The sequence below is a fragment of the Phaenicophaeus curvirostris genome, chromosome Z (genome assembly GCF_032191515.1).
Source record: "Phaenicophaeus curvirostris isolate KB17595 chromosome Z, BPBGC_Pcur_1.0, whole genome shotgun sequence".
Lineage (NCBI taxonomy): Eukaryota > Metazoa > Chordata > Aves > Cuculiformes > Cuculidae > Phaenicophaeus > Phaenicophaeus curvirostris.
The window spans coordinates 30,651,244-30,673,021 of NC_091431.1; the positions used below are offsets into that span (position 1 = coordinate 30,651,244).

The 21,778-nt window shown below is 45.4% G+C and overlaps 2 protein-coding genes and 1 long non-coding RNA gene across 3 annotated transcripts in view; all 3 read right to left on the bottom strand.

Moving 5' to 3' along the window:
* Positions 1-13,122, bottom strand: part of CDC42SE2 (CDC42 small effector 2) — a 164,067-nt gene extending 150,945 nt beyond the window's left edge. The window contains exon 1 of the mRNA XM_069879958.1: positions 13,110-13,122. The gene's annotated coding sequence lies outside the window, so the exon portion shown is untranslated. The remainder of the gene's footprint in view (positions 1-13,109) is intronic.
* Positions 1-21,778, bottom strand: part of LYRM7 (LYR motif containing 7) — a 117,018-nt gene that overhangs the window by 49,792 nt on the left and 45,448 nt on the right. The window contains exon 7 of the mRNA XM_069881158.1: positions 21,114-21,195. Within this exon, the coding sequence (XP_069737259.1) occupies positions 21,114-21,195 (82 nt within the window). The remainder of the gene's footprint in view (positions 1-21,113; positions 21,196-21,778) is intronic.
* LOC138733070 (uncharacterized) lies at positions 18,893-20,182 on the bottom strand. The gene is made up of 2 exons (XR_011339366.1): positions 20,064-20,182; positions 18,893-19,532 (listed from the first exon to the last, which is right to left on the bottom strand). It is a non-coding gene; the product is annotated as an uncharacterized lncRNA (long non-coding RNA).

The following is a 21,778-nucleotide window of genomic DNA, read 5'->3' on the forward strand; positions in this document are numbered from 1 at the left end:
CACCTGAAAGGAGGTTGTAGAGAGAAGGGTGCTGGCCTCTTCTCCCAAGTGACAGGGGACAGGACAAGAGGGTATGGCCTCAAGCTCCGCCAGGGGAGGTTTAGGCTGGACATTAGGAAAATTTTTTTCACAGGAAGGGTCATTGGGCACTGGAACGGGCTACCCAGGGAGGTGGTTGAGTCACCTTCCCTGGAGGTGTTTAAGGCACGGGTGGATGAGGTGCTGAGGGGCATGGTTTAGTGTTTGATAGGAATGGTTGGACTCGATGATCCGGTGGGTCTCTTCCAACCTGGTTATTCTATGATTCTATGATTCTAAGTACGATCTGGGGTGAACAGATGTGCTTTTTCCGATAATCACCTCTGCTTGCAGTCTCTTCCCGTCTTAAATGCAAAGTCAGGCAGAGCTGGCTCTGAGTTAGCAAGAGATGTGACTGTTGTGAAGCTCCTAACAATGCTGAAATTAGTCCTTGGAGAGTAATAGAATATGCGTAAGATTTCTCGGAAAATGTGCACGTATGCATGTAAGTGGGAAGTGTATTAAGCACCTCGCTCATGTCTCGCTCTACCTGTTTGCTGGAGATCGCTGCCTCGTCTTGCCCAGGCCTGATAATGGATGCTTGCTTCCTAAACCTCCAAAAGGAGTCTCAACAAGTTTATTTGCCGGCACTGATGCCTTTGTGGCCTGACCAGCCCACGGCCCAGGGCTGCAGGAGTGCAACGTGGTGCAGTGCATGACTCCAGCCCCACCACCGCCTGAAGGCTGGCCCAGCAGCCACTGGTTCACGGGATTCCGTCACACAGCAGCACATGGAGCCTTCATCCAGTACATCTCTCTAGTTCGTTACAGGTTACCAAAGAATAATCAGTGTCCAGAGGCAGGCCATAAAGTTGGTGAAGGGCGTAGAGAGGAGGTCGTAAGAGGAGCAGCTGAAGTCACCTTGGCTGTTCAGCCTGGAGAAGAGAAGGCTGAGGGGGCACCTCATCGCAGTCTACAGTTTCCTCACAAGGGAAGGAGGAGGAGCAGGCACTGATCTCTTCTCTCTGCAGACCAATGATGGGACCCAAGGGAACGGCAGGAAGATGTGCCAGGGGAGATATAGATCGGATATGAGGAAAAGGTTCTTCACGCATAGGGTGTTGAAGCACTGGAACAGGCTCCCCAGGGAAGTAGTCACGGCTCCGAGCCTGACAATGTTCAAGAAGCATTTGGACAACACCCTCAGACACATGGTGTGAGTTTTGTGGTTGTCCTGTGCAGGGACAGGAGATAGACTTGATGATCCTTGTGGGTCCCTTCCAATTCAGGACATTCTAGGATTCTATGAATAAAGGAAACAGATGTCTATCGCAAGCCACCATCAACCAGTTCTACAGGAAAAATCAGCATTACAGCAAAAACCAAGAACAGAGGCAATCAAGCAGGTGCTCACTAGTCACGGTTACTCCAAACTTGCCATTAGCGGAGCAACTTATCTGCAATGTAACGCCAGATACCTTATAACAGATCCCTCATGGATATATATTAGCAGTACCAGTTGAATTAGATTTCAGAAGGGGCCAAACTGTCCTGGAGAGGAGGATACACCAAGCTCAGATAAGAAGCCAACCACCCCAGCAGCGGGAGGGCTGACCGAGCTGCCTCCAGCGTTGGCTGGTCCCAGTGGGGGACTGTGCAATAACAGCGTCACTTCAAAGACATTCCGCAGCACAGAGCCTGCAGTCAGCCTGGCAGCCCCACTGGGAGTCCTACATCTTGTAGAAGTTTCTGCAGAGAATTTAGCCTGTTCAGGAACAGAGAAGTACACGGAACATGGATGGTGAAAGAGAGAGGCTACATTTGTAAAAACAAAAAAGTCATTTTTATGTTATAGAGACATAAAATGCTGCAGAACATCTTGGGATGTCTCTGGTTTGTAGGTATCTAGCTGTCCTGAAAAGCTTCGTTTTTCAAGGACGCTTCGGGTTCACAAGCTCAGAGCTCCCAGGCTGGCAGGCATTTTTTCCACTGGTGTTTTTCAACAAACATTTTCTCCTAATCACTCATTATCATAGGTCTCCCGTTAGTGCTTGCACATTTTCTTGCGGTAGTGGACAATAGGGTCTTTGGGGATGAAGGCAACTAGTCATGGTGGCATTTGAACTTTTCACTTTTCTTCCTTGCGCGTGCTCTTAGGCTCTCTGGGTCCTCTTCAAGGCCATATCTGGCCCAGCTAGTTCTTCTTTCTCTGGTCGTTGTACCAGTCCTTGTTATCTTGGCTTAGCCAGATACAGTCACAGCCTCGTTAAAACTCCTTATTGTCACAACTCTATATTTTAGTTAATATTCAGACTTATCTGTCTTCTTTCAGTGTAGCAATCGACAACAATTGTCTAAACTTGTATATCTTATAGTGGTTTGTGCCTGAGGAATGTTTTTCTAAGGGGGACCCATTGTGCAAAGAACAGGTGTCCCGTCAACAAAACTAACGAGTCAGCGGTGGCGCTCATGGCTCAGTCAGACCCTGCTCTCCTTCCCCACAGCCCTCGGGGGGAGGAGGGGAGGCTGCAAGGAGGTGGCCCTGGCCGTGAGTGACATTGATCAGTCACAGCAGTCGTAGAACTCATGTTGCCCTCGCCTGCAGCCTACAGGGCGAGTGTGACACGAATGGACAGCGTGAAATGGTCCAAAAGTCCCCACGGCATGGCCAGGGTCACGTTAACTGTTACAGGCACCATTGCTGGCCCTCGAGCTGAGCTTGTGCTTGGTCGGTGGTCCTGGGCAGAGTGACTCTTGCACAGCCCCGTGCCTGCCCCATTGGCGAGCAGGCCCTGGAGTTGAGCGCAGCTCCAGGCGTGCAGCATTCCCTCCTGACCACAGCTCAGACAGGGGTTGTGTTTGGTCAGTTTACTTCTGCTTTTGGGTTGGTTATTCACAGTGCCCAAATGGCAGAAAAGGGCAGCATGAAAAGCAAAGCCCCACCGGCAGATCCCTGGGCAGAGCTGGCGACACAGAATGTGTGGAAAAGAGCCTGTGCTGCTTGCCACCAGCCCCGCAGACGCTGCTCAGCATCAGTCAGGTGCTCCTGGGGGCTCCCGAAGCAGGAGGCTCCTCACGTCACAGCCCCAGCCCCCTAAAGAGATCCAGGCTCTCCTTCGTTCTCTTTCCTCAGCTCCTTCTTTCACTTTCCTCAGACCAGGTCCTCTCTCCAGAACACACATGCGATGAGCCAAAAACTGGGGCACCCAACAGCCATCGGGAACGTACAGAGCTTCCTTGAGAAGGCAGAGCTACTGCGTTCAGAACCAGCTGGGTGGCACGAGGTGCTCTTCCATCCTGCCTCTCCTCAGTTCTTCTGTCTAAGTACATTTAAAAACAAAGGAACAATGTTTAAATCCAAAGTTGTCTGCTTTTTTTCCTGTGGCAGTAGGTGGTTGTCTCTGCTCCTGCGAGTTATAGTATGATACCTATCAAGTTTTAGTAGTGTCTGTAGTTTTCTCTACCGTGCTTCGAAAAGTTCTGCAGTATATTAAGCAGGTCTTTGACAGATAATCTTCTTAAAAATCCCCAGTGATTACAGCAAGTCTATTCTTTAGATCAGATATTAACATAGTAGACATGCAGCTGTTATACTTACCAAGGTTCACTTGCCAGGCATGTGACAAGCAAATATTATTACAAAAATGTGAAAGAAAATATTTGCCTTCTTTGCAGCAATTAACCAACAATACAAGACTAAAACTGTGCCAGATAGCACTGCACTTCTTATATGTTTATTAATACACAGGTCTGCATAAATCAGTAGAAAGAAAAGAGAGAAAAACAATTGCTTTTCACTTTGGACTCATCTTCCTCGGGGCAAAAAAATCATTGGTGAGCAGCAAAAACTGAATGGAAAGGACGTGGCACCAATGGGTGGACTGACAGGTCTACAGGCATTGGATTGTTGTGTCCCCTGGCGATGGTATCCCACGTCCCGAGCAACGGCTTGTCACTCGCTCACTGCTTGTAGCCAAGCGGAGACTCTTGCAGGGGGCTCATCTTTGCACCCCAGCTGAGCAGTCTGCGTGCCTTGGCTAGTCCAAGAACTTTCTGTGGCCCTGCCTCAGGGAGCCAGAGCATCCCAGCAGGGGCGCTTGCTGCAGCAGAGGTGAGCTGGGAGGGGAAACCTCACCCCTGGGAGCTGGGAGGGTTTTCTTCTTGTGGGACCTGGGCATTTCTTCCACCTGTCTCCAGGGCAGTCAACAAATGCGGCCTCTCTTCCTCTCCTAGCATAACACCCCCTGCTGCAGCAACAGCGAGAGGGAACAACATGAGCTCCACAACTCCCCCCAGCCCACTGCAGGAAGGCAAGAGCATGGCCACAGAGCTGGAGGACTGCTGTCCCATCTGCTTGGACAGCTGGGAGGAGCCCAGCTTTGCTATGCCATGCCTCCACCGCTTCTGCTACACCTGCATCCTGCGGTGGGCTGATGATAAGCCCGAGTGCCCCCTCTGCAAGAGGAGGATCACATCTCTAGTGCACTCGGTGCGAGCGGACGATGACTACATGGAGCATGTCATCGCTCCACCCGCAACATCAGAAGTCATTGTCCGCCGGAGGGAAGGAGCTCAGGAAGACTCCGCTGTCCAGGACCTCCACCACCCTGGAGCACCCCAACCACAGCCTGAGGAAGGGATGTCCAGAGCTCCTGTGGGCGGCCTCCAGCTGGAGGAATGGGCGAGCCTTTTCCAGGCTCTCCCCTCGTTCCTCGAGATCCTGCTGCCCTGGCTCCACACAACACTGCGGCAAATCTTCGATGGCAGCCAGGCAGAGGCAGCCTTGGTGGAGGAGACTGTAATAGACATCCTGACCAACCATGGGGTGGACGAAGAAGTCCTTGTTCAGATGCTGCACGACTCCCTCCTTGACTACACAGTGACATTTTTTGAAGAACTTGTACCTGTTGCTTTGCAACGGTGGCGCAGGGAAGCCTTTCGTCTGCTGGGCCTGCAGGAGGGTCTCCCAGCCCCAATTCAGTCCCATGCAGCGGCAGCCCTGCAACATCCATTGCAGACAAGCTCCCCGGCACCTCCTCCACTACCATCGGTGGGGGTGCCAGCAGCCAATGCTCCATCCCCACTGTCCTCGCTGCCAGAGGAAGGAGCATCCCGGGAGGAGCCAGCAGTGGCCATGCCCACACACAACACTTCCAGCCAGGGCAGGGAACGCTCCCCTGTGAGGCCACGGCGGACCCGAAGGAGGAGAGCCAGCAGCTCGGAGGACGCTCCAGCCAACAAGAGGCCAGCACCACACCCCTGATGTTGTATATATGTTCAGCTACTACAGCTATTCAAAACTGTTTTCTTGTATATATGTTAACCTACTACGGCTATTCAAAACTGTTTTCTTGTATATATGTTAGACACAAAGTACCCATAGAGAAGTTAGTTAGAAATTAGTTAATTAGTTAGTTAGTTACGCATAGGAGTTAGAAATTTTATTTTATAGAATCATAGAACCACCAGGTTGGAAGAGACCCACGGGATCAATGGAAACAGAGAAGATTTGTGCCAGCTCTGAGGAACCCACACCTCCACAGAAGGCAATAGGAATCGCAGCATTTGCTGCCCAGAGGCTTACCAGAGCATCCTACCACATTCCCAGAGAGTCAGCCTATGATGATTTCCAGATACAGTCTGAAATTGAAAGGCTGTAACCTGTCCCACGAGCATGTTCCTATGTTAGGACCATAGACAGAAGTAGGACTTTTATCTCGGTCTCGATACAGGCTATACGGAGACAGACTAGTCTATTTGCTGGCAACTTTTTGAGAAACAGGTTAGTTCTTCCCTGACCATTTCCTCTTGGTACTTCTGCCGAAGTCTTTGAACGCCATGTCATTACTTGTGAATGGGCACAAAGGAAGGCAGAGATGAACAAGCCTAATTTCTGCACGGGAATTTCTTTAAATGCTCACATTTTGAAAAAAGCAACAGATGTACAGTTAACTGAGTTCTCTGTAAAGCATCTGATACCAGGGGGTCGGGAAACCACTAAGACTTTAAACTGAGATCCTGACTGCTAAGGCTCAGAGAAGTGGTAGAACAACAGTGGTGCTGAAACACCTGTAATTCTTGAATGTCCAATGTAGTGAATCTGCTCTTTATGTTCCTAGTACATCCACTTTTGAACATTTGACATTAACTAGTATGCGTGTCTATCGTCAGCTTGTATACATGGATAGATCTCTCAACCATTCCAGCTGCGAGATGTGCACAAAGCTTTCACTCTCAAACTTGAGACAAATATGTCAAAACAAATGCTGATTCAGCTTGCTTTATCATATACTGATGTCCTAGACAGTTACAAAATTCAGACTGCACTGGTAACACTGGTAGCAATAGTCAGCGCATATGGGACATCAACTTTCACTCATTAATTCGGTACTGGCACTTGGTTGGGCAAAGAAACAAGGGGCTGGGGAATTTTGCAATTGTTTGCAAGACAGTAATCTAAACTTTACACTTCTTAGTGAATATCCAATGTTACTGTAATATTGAAAATGCAAGCTCGCAAAATTCAAGTACTATATACAAATACTGATACCGTGACATTGAAATAGCAAAAAGCCTTTCTGAAGCTTTTCTGAAAAGTTACTGCTCTTAATGTGAAGGGAGAGACATTTCTTCTTTTTGTAACTGATTTGTAACTGTTTTTGAACATGTTCTCAGAGTAGAATCTGTTTTGACAAAACAAACTATTGCTTCCAGATGTCTGTGATGGTACCTTGGTTCGAGAGGATTCTCAGCTATCTGAAAAAACGCAGCTTGAGTTTCCAAATCAGGAAGTAACAGCTGCAACGCTTCTCTACGGTAGAAGCTTCTGGGAAGCAAAGAGTGGTTTTAATCGCCTTTTTAAAACATATATGGAAATGCAACTCTGTCAGCCTCTAGAGACTGGAAAAACACATGCTTTTGTTACAGTTTGTTTTGGGACATATAACAAAGTCAGACTTGTCTGCAACAAAGCTTTTACATCTGTGAATCTGATGCCTATTTACAAGGGTTACTAGCCACAGAGATGCAAGATACTAGGTTAACAAAGTGCATCCAAGAGCCTCCCCTGCTACACCAGGAACATGTAACAAGCTGCTCCTCCACAAGTGGCACTACAGTCAGTTTCTGCAGAGCTACCAGCTTTTGCCAAGACTTTGGAGGGGGGAGGACGGGGGGAAGGAGTTACAGTGTTCTCCTGTGCCATCCCAAAGGACTTCATAAGGTAGTGTTTTCCTGCAGCCTTCAAATGCTGGGTCCTTCTAATGCATCCCTTTGCTTTTCAGTAAATCAAAACATAGGAAAAGTGAGTTAAAGTAAAAGCACTCACAACGACACCACAACAGACATTGCACTGCACTGAGAAGTTTTGACAAATTATATCCAGATATCCAGAGGCAAAGATAGTGCAGGACATATTGAGCAGGTAGATGGAAAGCACAAGAAAGAGGGCATAGAAACATAGGAACTACTGTATTTAGGAGAGAACACTGGCTAACAAAATGATTTCCTAGACTGGCTTATCTGAACAGGTAGAATGAAATTTTGACAGTAAATCACATTTTCCTCGATGGCAACTTTGCGCACAATGAGAAATTCCAGCAACCTCCCATAAGGTTGTTTCCCCAAATGGTTAAGTTTAAGGAATTGGGCAGAGAGATGTGCAATTTTAAAACCAAAAGACACTATGCCATAATATAGGTAGAAAAATAGCCAAGCAGACACATAGTCAACTTAGAATAAATACAAATGGTCACAAGCTAAATCTCCAGCACTGAAATGCAATTTCAGAGGAGACACCACACTTATTGACTTAGTTGAGAAACAAAGTGGTGAACAAAAATGTGCCAGAAACATATTAACAAAGTGTGTATTCTCAGAAGAGCAGTTACTGCCTGTCTGAGCTGTGAACGCACAGGAAGCTAAATTGTCTCCTCAGAAATGACCTGCCTGTCTTGCCAGGAAGTCTTGCCTGTCTTGCCTGTCTTGCCAAACTGTGCTCCCTATGCGCCCACAAAAAGTCCGGGCCACTGCTGCTAAAACTGTCTGTTTGCAGAATGCCCCAAGGGCAACACCTCACTGGGGGCTGAGTCACCTGGACTCTTACTGCCCATGTAAAACCACTTTAAGCCTCCGTTTGGCTTTTGTACGGAACGCCCGTGGACAAAGCGGCATAGGGCTTATCGACATCGATAGGTACAAAATGTGCAGGAAAACCTAGAATAAACTGTGTCAAGGCCAAGAGTTATTTTTCCAACACGTTTTAAAACAACTTCTTCAGACCTGCAAGTGCTAAACAGATTCATTTCAGCTCCCCAAAATGAAAGGTGCTGACAAAATCATAACCAACTTGTAACTTTTGCCTTCTAAACATTTTCCCAAAGAAACTTCATGCATCACAAGTTAAACAGGCAATGTGAAAAGTGTACTCGACACCAAATAAGCACACGATGACACTATTTGAACTCCACAATGAACTTCCAGTTCTGGCAGCATCGGAATGGCTGCAGAAACTCTGGACATGAGTAAACATGCAGACCATTTGTCTGTGAAATCTGCATGCCCAAAGCTGAATGTTACCAAGATTTTCAAGGCAGTATTGTGAATCTATGTGCAAAAGCCCTGAGTAAGTGCTTACCGGAACACATTCCTCCTTCAAAGGACATAGCTAATGGTGCTTTGCTTGTTTATGGTGTACCTAGTAAAGCTGTACTTGGTGTTCAAACACAAAGCTAGGATATATTCCATTTTATATCTTACACTGTGCTGTAGCAACTATTCCTCAAAAAGAGCACATCAGAGTGGAGTGTATTCCTGGAGCAATGAGGAACCTAAAATTTAAATTGGGCCATTAGGAAAAGTCACAGATTCATAGAATCATAGAGTAACCAGGTTGGAAGAGACCCACCGGATCATCGAGTCCAACCATTCCTATCAAACACTAAACCATGACCCTCAAGGCCTCTTCCACCTGTTCCAGCTACCCGTTAGGCAGCCCGTTCCAGTGCCCAATGACCCTTCCTGTGAAAAATGTTTTCCTAATGTCCAGCCTAAATCTCCCCTGGCGTTTGTACACAGACGGAACAACGTTCTTTACAATTAAAGACTGAGGCAAAGAAGGCATTAAATACTTCAGCCTTTTCCTCATCCCCAGTCACTGTTGTTCCTTCTGCGTCCAATAGGGACTGTATGGTCTCCCTAGTCCTCCTTTTATTATTTATATATTTATAGAAGGATTTTTTGTTATCTTTCACAGACTTTGCCAATCTGATTGCTAATTGAGCCTTAGCCCTTCTGATTTTTTCTCTACACAGTCTCTACACAGAATTAGACACCAAGAATCCAGGGATATAAAATTCAGCAGTGCAATAGCTTTGTTCTTCTGTTGGAGATGCCTCTAGCCTTCTCTCAAGTGACAACAGCTGGAATTTTTCCATCATACAATCTAGGTTTTATTTTGATATCTTAAGGTAGAAAAGAGAGGTAAGTAAGGGAAAGAAAAAGAAGTCAGTTACCAGAGTACTATATTTCATTTTTGTTATCTATTTGAGTTTTATTTTAAGGGTATTTATTACCACCAACTTCTCCATGTGGAGGCTGTTGTAAATTCCTTTAATGCGATTACTTCACTCCTCTGCCCACATACTTCCTTTGCATTAGGCATGCCTTCCTGGCAATATTGATTATGAATCAGTTTACTTGTGACAACCGTTCCAAGCAGAGCTTTTAGAAGGCCATGAAAACTCTTCTTTCCCAAGGTGTTTCAAGCACAAAGAAAAGATATTAATATAAAGCTTAACGTTTTCTACATGCTCAGCTATAGTAAACAAAGAGAAATTTCTTCATACTGTAACCAAGGCAGAGACAAAGTTATTTTTGTCTGATGGCACTCACTTCAGGACAGGGTAAGCCAAGAAATCTCTGTGTGATGGGTCTCAATAATAACACGCTGGGTCTAGGCAGGAAGATGTTACAGAGCAAAACACCAGCCCTACAGAAACATATGAGAAGATAATTTTAAATGGAGGTGTAGGCTGTGAGGTCTGCTGGGAGAGGGCAAATCTAATGTTCATTCATTTTGCCTTATCTTCCCTCAATAATCAGGATTTATCCCTCTCTCTAGCTGGACCAGTTTAGCTAAAATTTCCATAAAGACTACTAGCAACGTCAGAGAACCCGGAGCCAGCCTGCAGATGTCCTCAGCTGTAGCTGAAAGAAGAAAAGAAGGATTCAGTTAGTAATTGTTATATCAAATTCACTCAGGAAACACAGAGGCATAAACTGTACTTGTGGCTTCTTAAGAACTCGCATCCCTAAAGAGAGATTCCTCCTGAGAGAGGTCAGGAGCTGGTTTTGCCAGGAGCTATGCCATCTGTCCCGAGACAGGAGCAGCACTGAGTGGAACCAAGGAGGGATCCTAAGTGAGCGCATGATTCCAGTGGCACCCTGAGACTTGCCAAACAATTCCTAGTTTCAACAGGAAAGATGTAGCAAGAAAAGGTACCTGGGAGCAAGGCATAATCATCCTTTTCAGTGGGAACTCCATCTCAGAGAGGCTTAATGCAACAGAGGCATCATGCTAAAAAAATGTCTTGGAAATACGGTTTGATGCACCAGAGCCACCTGGTTTTATGTCTTCAGTGGTTCCTTCTGTAACTTCCATTAGCGTCATGTTTGCCAAAACATGTTTCTGTCAAACAGAGCCTGAGGGTGTCAGCATCTGGTTAAGCCAACTTTGAACACAATCTTACGCTTACATGAGAAACCTGCATGTGGCAGCCTGAAGCCTTTGGGTCTGCACTGATGCCCCAGCGATAGCACTAGCCCTACTTAGCTGAGGTAAGGGCAAGCTGGTGCTGTGGAGCAAGAAGCTCATGGAGATGCAGTTCAGACCCTAAGTTGCGCCCCAGGCTTGCAAGTGCAGCTACTCAGTGCCAGAGCTTCACAAGCTCTTACTTTGTGATCAGCTCCTCTGAGTCTTACCTGATGGTTCAAGACATTCAAGAATTACCTATATGTGAATATGCAAGCACACACAGAGCATGTACCGTGCTCTAGGCAATCTATTTAACAACATAATCATAATTTTCAGAGTTTCTGTGACAAGCTAAATGCAAACGTGCTGTGGTTTTTTGTCATGTCTATATTGTAGAATTGTACAACATGAAACAGCACACCTAACAACTATGAAAGTGATTCATAAACTTGCAGCATGAACTTTTTCATATAATCATTGCTATCCTATTGTGGGCACCAGCAACGTCTCCCCAACTTTATTTTGGATATTGCATGTATGCCAAATGGTTATTGAACTGAAAGTAATTTTCATGTGAAACATTTATTTTCTAGCACACTGAGGATGTATGTAACTCACCAGGGTTTTTTAGTACTGCATTGTATCTCACTGAATCAATTTTAGTGAGTGATTTCTGACAAAAATTCCTACTGTGAAAAGCAGAAAAATTAGAGCAGTGTTGGGCACCCGTAGACGTATTCTTCATCTCCCAGATTTGCTATTCCAGATATAAAGCCCTTAAAATACTACTGCTTCACTGTAAAAAAGCACTAAAAAAGCAGGCCCTGCAAAAGCAGGTCTTTTCTTGTCACCAAACTAGCAGAAAAAAACATATTATTCCATACAGTCTCCTTTTAAATTCATTTAAAGATGAGAAATAAGAAATGCCTCTGCTGATATGTCTCCACATCATTTATGCAGAACAGGTCCTGAGTGTGTACTGAAAAACAGGGGTTTTAAACAATTAGCCTTACCCCTGTCCTCCTGAAAGCCAGGCTCTTAATTCCTCTAATGGGGAGGAGATACCACCTCATAAGGAAACTCTGGAATGCCACTGTAACAACTTCCTTCCTCCTGTTCCACTTTTGTAGGTCTGCTTGGGGCCAGCTGTGACCAGGGTCCATTCTGCTCCTTCGGCTACTGATGTTGCAGATTCTGTTCCCGTTTAAGAATTGTCCCCTTGTGTGTTGTGGTTACGTGCATAGTTTCTGATCCCTCATATTCACTTCTTCCAAGGAGCTGCTCACACCTCACTCACCCCTTTGCCCTGCCATGGAGGGGAGAACTCTGGTGAACAACGGAGCAGTGTGTTGTTATTCTGTACAGCCACTGTGTCAGGTGCACAGTCATTGCCCTGCTGCTTCTGTGCTGTGGATGCAAACGCGCTCCTCTCACTGCTAAAGCTTATGGTTGTCCCACTCCTGCAGCTAAAGTCAGAAGACAAAAAAGCGATACAGTCACTTGAAAATGCATGCAGCTGGGATGTCACCTGGACAGCACAACCTGACTATGGCTCTCTGGCTAGGAAGCTTGCTTCCTCTGCCTTTGGGAACTATTACCTGCTCTTGTCCGTTCTGCTGACAGAGTCTAGTTTTTTTACCTTCAGCTGCCATTAATGCCTGGTTCATTAATGAGCTATGGATACGCAGCCAACATTCATCCATCCACTTAGCCAGACATCTGGCAGCTCAGGAGCATCTGACCTCTCCTCCATTCTGGACCAGGCAGTGTAGGCAGGCGCCTCCATGCTGCCCACACAGATGGACCTTCTGGACTTTGGCGTGGATACCCTACTCCTGCCTCGGCTCCAGATGTTTTCTTAAGACCATATATGCAAAAGAACCAATGGCTAATTTTAAGAAGGGAGGAAGGGAGGGGAGTTATTACTATGAAAATACTTTTGTGCTTTGAGGGAAAATACTTTGGATATAAGAACTTCAAGGTAAGACAACAGCGATAAGAAACAGATCTCAAACAGAGATTAATATCCTGTTTTCTATCCAAAACAGCCTTTGTCATAATCTGAGCAGCATTTCTACTCTCGCATGGCCAGAGGGACTTTATCCTAAATACTTACCCATTGCTATAAACACAAAACGAAGAAAGAACAACACACAAAATATTTTTTTCCCATATAAGACTTTAAGACTTACTTTCTTTCTGCTATTTTGGTGATCAAACTGTGCCTATAACTTCCCACAATCTACTGCCATGATTACTGAAATTTCTTTCCCTTTGAGTCCCCACTGCCATTTAATCTATAAGGCAGATCTTAAAACTGCTCTCCTTGACTATGAACCTGACTTTATCAATCTTCTTCCCTATGTTTACCTCAAGGCTGGTGTTCTGACCCCCACCACAGTCGAGTGCAATCCAGCTTCCCTCCAGGAGTTCAGCTTCTGCTGCATCTTGCCCTCCGCACTGATGGCTGCTACTCTCACATCATGATTTTTTGGAGACATCTTTTTGGAGACAATGAAGAAGCAGTCAAATATAACTGAGTGATGAAATTCAAGAGACTATCATTTTTGAGACTTTACATGCAGTTTCTTGACCCTTTTTTTCCACTTTAAGAACTATAGCTCTGCCCTTAAAACCAGGCCTACTGAATTAAGACCAGGATAAAAAAAAAGTCTTTGGAAGTACCAAATTTAACTACTTTTGCAATTGTGACACACGTACAGACTCGTAGACACACACTTTCTTTTGTTTAATTTATTGGTACTGACACCAAAAGTATGATATAGTCAACCCCTTTGGCAGTTTGCCTCCGGCACAAAAATCCTGAAAACTAAAACCCCAAAACCCAAACCAGGAAGAAATAATGAAGAAATCTCCAGGGAAATGATTGTACCTAGTCCTCAGCCTGTATGATGGCTTCAAAATTCAAACATAATAATCTGCATAGTTACACAGCATTTTCAACCTAAAAATAATACTTGCCAACCCCTATTTCAACAGTCGGGACAAATCTGGGCTTTCTGAATGGCATGTGGCTCACAAAGAGTCCAGATACAGGCAGTGCCTGCTCCTGACTCATTGTGAAATGAGAGGGAAGGGCTGCATGGGTCCAGAGGCCGTTGATTCACACCGAGTTCTTTGGCTAAAGGAGAAAAGAAACAAAGAAGAGCTTCTGTGGTCAGTAATCCTGTTTTCCCAACTGATCCTCAGGCTGCTACACTCACAGCTTAACTGACGAAGAAAATCCAGCCAGGAAGCTCTTACACCACGGCAGAGAATTAAAAAACCACTGTGGAATTCCACGGGTCTGTGAGGGAGTCACTGAGAAGCATTTTGATCTTCTCAGAAATCCTCTGCAATATTGCCTTACCCAGCTCTTTGTGTTGAGGTGCTGTCTGTCTCCCACAAACTCCATGTCATCTCCCAGGCGCTGACCAGTACCTGCCTCCCTCTGCTCACTCTCAGACATTCAGAACTACCATGCAGAGGGCTGGATCAGTGGGCCGAGGCCAATGGGATGAGGTTGAACGAGGCCAAGTGCTGGGTCGTGCGGTTGGGTAATAACAACCCCAGGCAGCGCTGCCGGCTTGAGGGAGTGTGGCTGGAAAGCTGCCTGGCAGAGAGGGACCTGTAGGTGTTGGTTGGCAGCCGGCGGAACAAGAGGCAGCAGTGTGCCCAGGTGGCCAAGGCCAGTAGCATCCTGGCTTGTATCAGAAATGATGTGGCCAGCAGGAGTAAGGAAGAGATCAGCCTCCTGTAGTCAGTGCTGGTGAGGCCACACCTTGAATACTGTGTTCAGTTTTGATCTGCTCACTAAAAGAAAGATGGTGAGATACTGCAACATGTCCAAAGAGGGCAATGAAGCTGGGAAAGGGTCTGGAGGAGAAGTCTTATGAGGAGCGCCTGAGGGAACTGCGGTTGTTTAGCCTGGAGAAAAGGAGACTGAGGGGAGACCTTGCCACTCTCTATGACTACCCGAAAGGAGGTTGTAGCGAGGTGAGGTCTTGGGCTCTTCTTCCAAATAACAAATGATAAGATGAGAGGAAATGGCCTCACATCCCTCGTCTTCCTGTCTTCCCTGCAAGGACACGTTATTACACGCAGTCAGTGACCCTAGAGCACAGATGAAAGCCATAAACTCTCGTGTGTTGGTGTTTGTCTTTGAAGTGTTTGTGTTCATCTAAGGTTTTCTACGGATGTTTGGGTACACAGCTGGATGGAAAACTAGAATACTCAATTATGTCAAATGTACGGTTCAAAAAATCAAACACATTGTTCAAATTATTCCTTAAGTCAGCATTAAAAAAGCATTAATGCACCGTATGCAGAGGCATAAAGAGGAGCATTACAAACCAAGTTAAAACACTTGAAGCAGTGCCTAACGTGGCTTCTTGAAGCAGCATGTTCACAGCTGCACAGCAATTCAAGCATTCAGTCTTGTGAATCTTTGCTGGGTTTCTTTGACAATTTCATTGCTCCATACTAAAATGTCACGTGCAAATGCAGGTTAGGAGTTCTGAAAAAGGCTCTGCTGGTGCTTTCGGCACCTGGGTATGTGAATATATCTTTTTGGACTGTCAACATCATATATATAGAACCATAGAATCATAGAATGACCAGGTTGGAAGAGACCCACCGGATCATCGAGTCCAAGCATTCCTATCAAACACTAAACCATGACCCTTAGCACCTCTTCCACCCGTGACTTAAACACCTCCAGGGAAGGTGAATCAACCACCTCCCAGGGCAGCCTATTCCAGTGCCCAATGACCACTTCTGTGAAAAAGTTTTTCCTAATGTCCAGCCTAAATCTCCACTGGCAGAGCTTGAGGCCATTCCCTCTTGTCCTGTCCCCCGTCACTTGGGAGAAGAGGCCAGCACCCTTCTCTCTACAACCTCCTTACAGGTAGTTGTAGAGAGCAATGAGGTCTCCCCTCAGCCTCCTCTTCTCCAGGCTAAACAACCCCAGCTCTCCCAGCCGTTCCTCATAAGGCCTGTTCTCCAGACCCTTCACCAGCTTTGTTCCTCTTCTCTGGACTCTCTCCAGAGCCTCAACATCCTTCTTGTGGGGAGGGGCCCAGAACTGAACACAGGATTCGAGGAGCGGTCTCACCCGTGCCGAGTACAGAGGGAGAATAACCTCCCTGGACCTGCTGGTCACGCCATTTCTGATACAAGCCAAGATGCCATTGGCCTTCTTGGCCACCCGGGCACACTGCTGGCTCATGTTTGGTCAGCTGTCAATCAACACCCCCAGGTCCCTCTCCTCCAGGCAGCTTTCTAGACAGACTTCTCCTAGTCTGCAGCACTGCACAGGGTTGTTGTGCCCCAAGTGCACGACCCGGCACTTGGCCTCGTTAAACCTCATCCCATTGGACTCAGCCCAGCAGTCCAGCCTGTTTAGATCCCTTTGCAGAGCCTCCCGACCCTCCAGCAGATCAACACTTCCACCCAGCTTAGTGTCATCTGCAAACTTGCTAAGGGTGCACTCGATGCCTTCCTCCAGGTCATTGATAAAGACATTGAGCAGGGCTGGACCCAGCACTGAGCCCTGGGGAACACCACTTGTCACTGGCCTCCAGATGGATTTCACACCCTTTACCACCACGCGCTGGGCCCGGCCAGACAACCAGTTTTCCACCCAGGAGAGTGTGCGCCTGCCCAGGCCAGAGGCTGACAGTTTCTCAAGCAGAATGCTGTGAGAAACTCTGTCAAAGGCTTTACTCAAGTCCAGGAAGATACATCCACAGCCTTTCCCTCATCCAGCAGCCCAGTCACTTTGTCATAGAAGGCGATGAGGTTAGTTTGGCAAGACCTGCCTTTTGTGAACCCGTGTTGACTGGGCCTGAGCACCCGGTTCTCTTGCATGTGCTTCATGACAGCACTCAAGATCACCTCCTCCATGACTTTCCATGGCACTGAGGTCAGACTGACAGGCCTGTAGTTCTCCGGATCCTCCCTGCGACCCTTCTTGTAGATGGGCACAACATCAGCCAGCCTCCAGTCCAGTGGGACTTCCCCAGTCTTCCAGGACTGTTGGAAGATGATGGAAAGGGGTTTGGCCAGCACATCCGCCAGCTCCTTCAATACCCTTGGATGAATCCCATCCGGCCCCATAGACTCGTGGGTGTCTAGTCGGGCTAGCAAGGCTCTGACCACCTCCTCTTGGATCACGGGAGCCTCATTTTGCTCCTCTAGCTCCTGGGTTTGTACACAGATGGAACAACTTTCTTTACAATTAAAGACTGAGGCAAAGAAGGCATTAAGTACCTCAGCCTTTTCCTCATCCCCTGTCACTGTTGTTCCTTCTGCGTCCAATAGGGACTGTATGGTCTCCCTAGTCCTCCTTTTATTATTTATATATTTATAGAAGGATTTTTTGTTATCTTTCACAGACTTTGCCAATCTGATTTCTAATTGAGCCTTAACCCTTCTGATTTTTTCTCTACACAGTCTCACTTCCCTCCTGTAGTCCACCCAAGAGGCCTGTCCCCTCTTCCAGAGCCCATGAACATTTCTCTTCTTCTTGATATCACTCAAGATCTCTCTGTTCAACCAAGCACGCTTTCTCCCCTCCTGGCTTTTTTTCCGGAATACGGGGATGGCTTTCTCCTGAGCTGCTAGGATTTCCTTTTTGAAGAGCTCCCAGCACTCATGGGCTCCCTTGCCCTTAAGTACTGTCTCCCATGAGACTTTGCCAACCAGCCTTCTGAAGAGAAGATTTCAAGATTAGAAATTTGCAGAAAGCAAACATCTGCTGGGCCCAGGCAGTGACCTACTCTGGGATACTTTTGTGCTCAATTCCTTACTTGGATTCCTGTTTGTCCTGGTGCGGATACCCTCTTGATTCCTTTCATGTTGAAACTAGAGCCACAAATAGGCCTATCAATCTTTTACATTAGCAGCCTTTAGCCACCAGCTTGACTGTCCTCATCTCAGCACAGCAAAATTCAGTTTGTATTTGCTGCCTAGGAATGCACAAGGACAGCAGGAACATGGAGCGTAATGCACAGAACATAAACATACTGCTCACGAGTGTAAAGGAATTGTTCTGAAGGACATTACATTCTACCAACTTTATTTTTAATCGTGTCCTTTATTTTCTGCAGTTATGTAGCTTTTCAGGTGACTCATTCTTTGTTTTCTTTAAGAGTATTCAAGATGTAGGTAAGGTGAAGCACACAAATGCCAGTTGAATCCCAAGCCTGGTCCTGTAAGTTGACATTTCTGCACTATCTTTCTATTAATGTGTTAATTCTTCCTAAAAATAAAACCTTAAAACACATGGCAGCAGAACAATACCGAAGCAATAGTCACACGAAAATAGTTTACCCACTTTTGATTTCCTCAAACATCTTATAAAAGACCATCATCTACTGTTGACATCATTAAGACTTTTAGTACTTGTTTTGCATAGGAACAGGCTACTCTGTTTTATGTCACTGCCAAAAGAGCAAAGACCTACCAGGCCTCAGGTCTAAGAAATCAGTCTGAAGGATAAAATCAGTAATAAACTACTCCTGTAGCCTGAAGTAATGAGTCCACAAGAAACTAATTCCCTCCAGTTTCAGCATGCCGTGGAACGTATACTTTGGTGGTTACGTTATTTGTCATTCTTGCTAGACCCCTGTTTAACTATTACTGCTTAAAAATCAGGCACTTCACTTAAGGTAGGATTCCTTTCTGTTTTCTCTTTAGAGCCGCAACTGCCTTCTATTTTCTCTCCTCGGTGTATCTCCCACTTACGCTCCTCATGGAAAAGAAAGTCAACACACCATGCTGCAGGCAGTTAGGAAACCAGACACAGAATATGCCTTGTCCTTAGGGAAGTCAACAGCGCATCCCCTACAGAGCCAGACGTTTGTTTTGAAGTGGAGCCAGCAAGACCTGCACTTACTTCATTCTATCTCCTGTCGTTTGCCTGCCTGCTGTCTCCGTAAGGTCAGTCTATAACCACAAGATAAAACAAACCCCTTGAGTTCATAAAGCACAGAGGCTAAACCAACACCCTGAAGTCAGGCTGTGGCTGGGTTCTTGTTCTGCTGTCATCTAAGAACTCAAACCCTGCCATGCTTGCTCATTCAAATATGTGAATGGGAAGAAAAAACATTACACAATCTCTGCCATCAGCAAAACCGAAATAATTTATTCAGATAAATCCTAAGAACTCTCTCAAATGTCACAACGTATTAGTGTGCAATTAATGGTAACTTCAGAAATCGTGCTTTTGGTGTAAAGCATATATGTAATGGTAAGAGCCACAAGATGACTTCTCCTTCCTTCAAAGCAGTGTATGACTGACAATAAACTTATAAATAAATATTATCAAGATTAAGAACTGCTTTTAACTTGTATTTAGTTAAAACCCAGATGGATAGGAAACAATCTGTCCGAAGACTGTTCATAATTAAAAATGATCCTGTTGAAAGAACACAATTCAGCAGCATATTTTTAGGATTAATTGTGTTTCTTGAGTTTCTGTGGAAGTTTTAAGTATCTTCCACAGAGGAAGTGCATGATGATCTCACAGTACACAACAAAATCAGTGGCTTGGTTTCAGTTTCTATTTTGCTAACAAGATTTAACGGTTTTTAAAATATAGCTTTAAAACAGGTATCCGCTATTGGTTTTCAGAGATTTCATAGAGGGATTTTAAACTTCTGCGGAGAGGGGTATATGTTTGTCAAGATTCATGCTTTTTTTATTGTTTTATCAAAGTAAGGAGTGTTGTCTTGTAGCAGATCTTTCCTGGGTATAAGCCCTGTAACAGAAAAAAAACCAAAACCCAATGGTGAGGATATAATCTTACAGAAAATAATACTTAAAATTCTGTATTCTACAGTTGATTTTTACATTTACAAACAAAAAATCACGTTACTGAAATTAGAATCTAAACTTCTGGTAAGCTACAAGCAGTATCGTGGTATCTACCAAAGGCAAAAGTTTTACCATCTGTTGGTCAGAATATTGCCCTCCCCCGCTTCCTTTTAAAAGCACTGAGACTATTTCAGCAGCATTAAGAATCTATACAAAATGGTAAAGTGCTGCAGTAACTTTTATCGAGAGAGAGAATGGCAATTTTATCCTGAGTCAGATTGTTTGCCTCAACAGCTGCAAAAATGAATAACAATTTGACACAGCCCTCTCCCACAGCATCCTGGAATCTGATGCCTAATATTCATCTGGTCACACCTGCTTTAAAGGCCAAGAGGAAAAGAAAGCATCAAAGGAGAATCACGGCCACTTGATTATCACAGAAGGGAGGTGTGTTAGGGTTTCTCTAATTATACACCCTTTTAAGCTCCTCCTGACTCCAAGTTCTTCCCAGCTAACTCTTCAGAAATCAGCCTGTCCTTTCTCCATAAAGGGAAGGAGCTGTGTTATGCAGGATTTCCTCCAGCAGCAAAAACTATAGCACAAACACCTGCAGTCCCAATGCAGTATTTGCCTAGGTCACAGTGCCATGAAAGGTACAGCACACCTGTAAACCCATGTGGATTTGTGTGCCTGTGTTTATAATAAGTAACATTCTGTCCAAAGTACACTGATATCCCGGATCTTATAGGAAGGAAAAGTGATTTCCTTCAAGGTCTGTACCTTCAGAAGTGAAAGAAAACAATGTCTGAAGCTGAAGAGTTTTCCTATCCTCTACCACACAGTGGTATGCTGAACATAATAACTTTTCTTGTGTTTGACTGTAAGATAAAAGAACTTCAGACAAAAGAACTTCTAAACTAGGAGCCAAAATTGCAGAATTTGATCAGCTTTGCATCAAGGGCATCCTTGCGTCACAAAGTTTCCAAGGAATAATCTGAGGCTTACATTGTCAGAATAAGGTTTTGGAAAAGAGAACTCAGTCCTTGAAGAAAACACTCATCTCTGGACAGTGTACATGCTGCATTTGCTAATTCTCTTCAGGCAGCTGCTACTTAGTTGGTGGAAAAAGCACCTCCAGATACTCTGGCTACTACACTTAGAAGTACACTGACTGACTAGCCAGTACATGCATGCTGACTTGTTACCTAACTGCTGCCACTCCTAACAGTTAAGGTATCATGTTGTAACTTTTTTCTTTCAAGGAGGGCATTAAATGCAGTCACTGCCTCTTCTCTACTAACCTCAGTATGTCAAAATATCTGTGTAGAAACTTCCTGTCTTTGAAACCTCCACCTGTCCTGGGTAGCAACACTAGTCAGCAAGCCTAAACTACAGGTTTGGGCAGAGAAGTGACATACAGACAAACTTTGGCCCTTTCTATACCCTTACTTAGTTTTCAAGTTTTTTATTTATTTACTGAACCACAATATTTTTAAACATTTTATTAGCATGCAGCTTTACTCACGTATTTTGTCAGAATCTGTGTGAACTGCCTGAACAACAGACGTTCTGAGAATCACTTCAACATCCGAAGCTACTTTCAGAAGCTAGTAAAAGGAAACAAAACCAAACAACAAACAACACAGTAATTTAAATTGTATGTAACTGTTCCTGAAGATATTTTCCATACTAGACAGCTATTCAAATAACAAAGCTGGTCAGTTCTGTTATTCAGTTAGTTACTCACTACCTGGGCTGAGTCAAATTTCATGAGGTTTAACAAGGCCAAATGCCGGGTCCTGCACTCGGGGCATAACAACCCTGTGCAGTGCTACAGACTAGGAGAAGTCTGTCTAGAAAGCTGCCTGGAGGAGAGGGACCTGGGGGTGCTGGTTGACAGCCGACCAAACATGAGCCAGCAGTGTGCCCAGGTGGCCAAGAAGGCCAATGGCATCTTGGCTTGGATCAGAAAAGGCGTGACCAGCAGGTCCAGGGAGGTTCTTCTCCCTCTGTACTCGGCACTGGTGAGACCGCTCCTCGAATCAGTTCTGGGCCCCTCCCCACAAGAAGGATGTTGAGGCTCTGGAGAGAGTCCAGAGAAGAGCAACAAAGCTGGTGAAGGGGCTGGAGAGCAGGTCTTACGAGGAGCGGCTGAGAGAGCTGGGGTTGTTTAGCCTGGAGAAGAGGAGG